Source organism: Petaurus breviceps, unplaced genomic scaffold, assembly GCF_028583685.1.
Source record: "Petaurus breviceps papuanus isolate PSGF00001 unplaced genomic scaffold, PetGlider_PUasm1.0 90847, whole genome shotgun sequence".
In the NCBI taxonomy this organism is placed as follows: domain Eukaryota; kingdom Metazoa; phylum Chordata; class Mammalia; order Diprotodontia; family Petauridae; genus Petaurus; species Petaurus breviceps.
Window position 1 is genome coordinate 27,200,448 of NW_027187360.1, and position 1,982 is coordinate 27,202,429.

Below are 1,982 nucleotides of genomic sequence, written 5' to 3' on the forward strand. Positions count from 1 at the left end.
CTGAAGGGGGCGGTGTTGTATCACAAAGGCAGGAAGAAAGAAAAGGTTAAAGAGTCCTGATTTTCTCTGACATGCACCTTATCAAATGGAAGTTCTTTCTAGAATCTAACCTCAATCCCTTCTTCTGTAAATCCAGTCCTCTTCATTCTTTTTCTTCCTCCTACTTGAGATGAAGGTTATACCTCTCCTATCCTTATCCCTCTAGGAGCCACTCTGACTGTAATAGCCTGGCTCATTCTGAAGCCTCTGATTCCTTTCCTGATTCCTCCTTATGTGAACTAGAGCTCCTGGAAGAGAAACTACTTTGACTTCTTCTCTCTTCCTTCCTAAAGCTCACAAGTGGTAAGAGCTGAGCTCCCACTATGGGCCAGTGAAGCTTTCTCTGGAGGCGAGGAAGGTTCAAGAACATGGGAACTGCTGGAGTACTCATCAAAAAAGTCGCTCAGAATAGGCATTTTCCCCTTTATGATCACCTATCCCAGACACCCAGACCAGCCATGAAATGACCTAAACTGGTAGGCAGCGGCATATAGTCGGGGATGGGAGGAGGGGGCGGGGCGAGAGGAACTAGAATGCGATGTAGGGAAACCCGTTCTCCAGGCGCCTTCTTCACCACTCCCACCCCCAACCTCCATGCTCCACACTCAGTGGGCTAGAGACCCGAACACCACTCTACGTGTCACTAACACTCGTTCACAGTTGCTCGCATCCGCGCATACGAGCACGCGCGCACACATTCTGGTGTGTGTTGGGGTTGGGGTTGGGAGAAGGAAGGTTTGGGGAGGCGGGGGTGGCAAGCGAGGAGGGGCTTGGGGGTGGGGGTCGTTCTCTCTCTCTCTCTCTCTCTCTCTCTCTCTAGCTTCGCAGGCGCATCCCCGCTAGCCCCGTAGCAGCAGCTGCGGCAAAAGCCACAGCGTCAGAACCAGAGCTGCTGCCGCTGGGTCCCCTCAATTCGCTCCACTCACCCGTTCCCTACAAGGCGCTGCGGGTCGCTGGACCCCCCTGCCGTGCATCTCACAGCCGTCACTTCAGAACCTCGGACAGCGTGGCGAGCTGCGAGTAGAGCGCGCCTGGGGCGCACAGCTGGGAATGCCCAGGGGCATGCAGGTGCGGAGCTGCTGACACCCCGGGGCCCAGGTTGGGGCCCTTGAGCACGATGCGTCTACTGTTGCTCGCCCTGCTCTTCTCTTGTTCCTTCGCCCGCGCCGCTTGCGACCCCAAGATCGTTAACATTGGCGCAGTTCTGAGCACCCGAAAACATGAACAGATGTTTCGCGAGGCTGTGAACCAGGCCAACAAACGGCATGGATCCTGGAAGATACAGCTCAATGCTACCTCGGTCACCCACAAGCCCAATGCCATCCAGATGGCCTTGTCTGTATGTGAAGACCTCATCTCCAGCCAGGTACCCTCCCCCTCCTCTGGGGCTCTAGCCCTAGTCCCCAAATCCTTTTCCCATCCTTGACATCATTCATATCCATCACACACAACCCCTAACTCTATCGTTTGTCCTGCTCTGCTGTTTTATCTCTTTCAATGTCCTCCCTAATTTCTGTCCCTTTCTCTCTCCCTCCCCCCTCTTCTCCCATCCCAACCCATCTCTCTTCTCTATTTCCCTCCCCTCTTGCCTCCACTATCTTTTCTTCCACCATCCTCTTCATCCCTCTTCATCCACCACATTCCTCCCTTCCATTTCACTATCCTTCCCTCCATCCCCTCTTTCTTCTCCATCATCCTTCTCTTCATTCCTCTTCTTCCACTCCATTTTATTCCTTTCCCTCCATGTTCCTCTCTCTCCCCTCTTTCCATCATTCTCCTTTAAACCCCTTATCCACCTTATCATACCCTCTTTATTTATTTATTTATCAGTCTATCTATCCTCCTCCTCTTCAATCTCTACAATTCCTTTTTTCCTTTTCATCCTTCTCTACCTCTTCATCTCTTTCCCCCTCCTCCCCTCCTGTCTCCTATCATTCCCTTAC

The 1,982-nt window shown here is 52.6% G+C and overlaps 1 protein-coding gene across 1 annotated transcript in view; it reads left to right on the forward strand.

Annotated features, from left to right (window-relative positions):
• The first annotated feature begins 804 nt into the window (after positions 1-804).
• The window catches only part of GRIN1 (glutamate ionotropic receptor NMDA type subunit 1), a 39,623-nt gene continuing 38,445 nt past the window's right edge, over positions 805-1,982 (forward strand). The window contains exon 1 of the mRNA XM_069072329.1: positions 805-1,405. Within this exon, the coding sequence (XP_068928430.1) occupies positions 1,157-1,405 (249 nt within the window). The 5' untranslated portion in view covers positions 805-1,156. The remainder of the gene's footprint in view (positions 1,406-1,982) is intronic.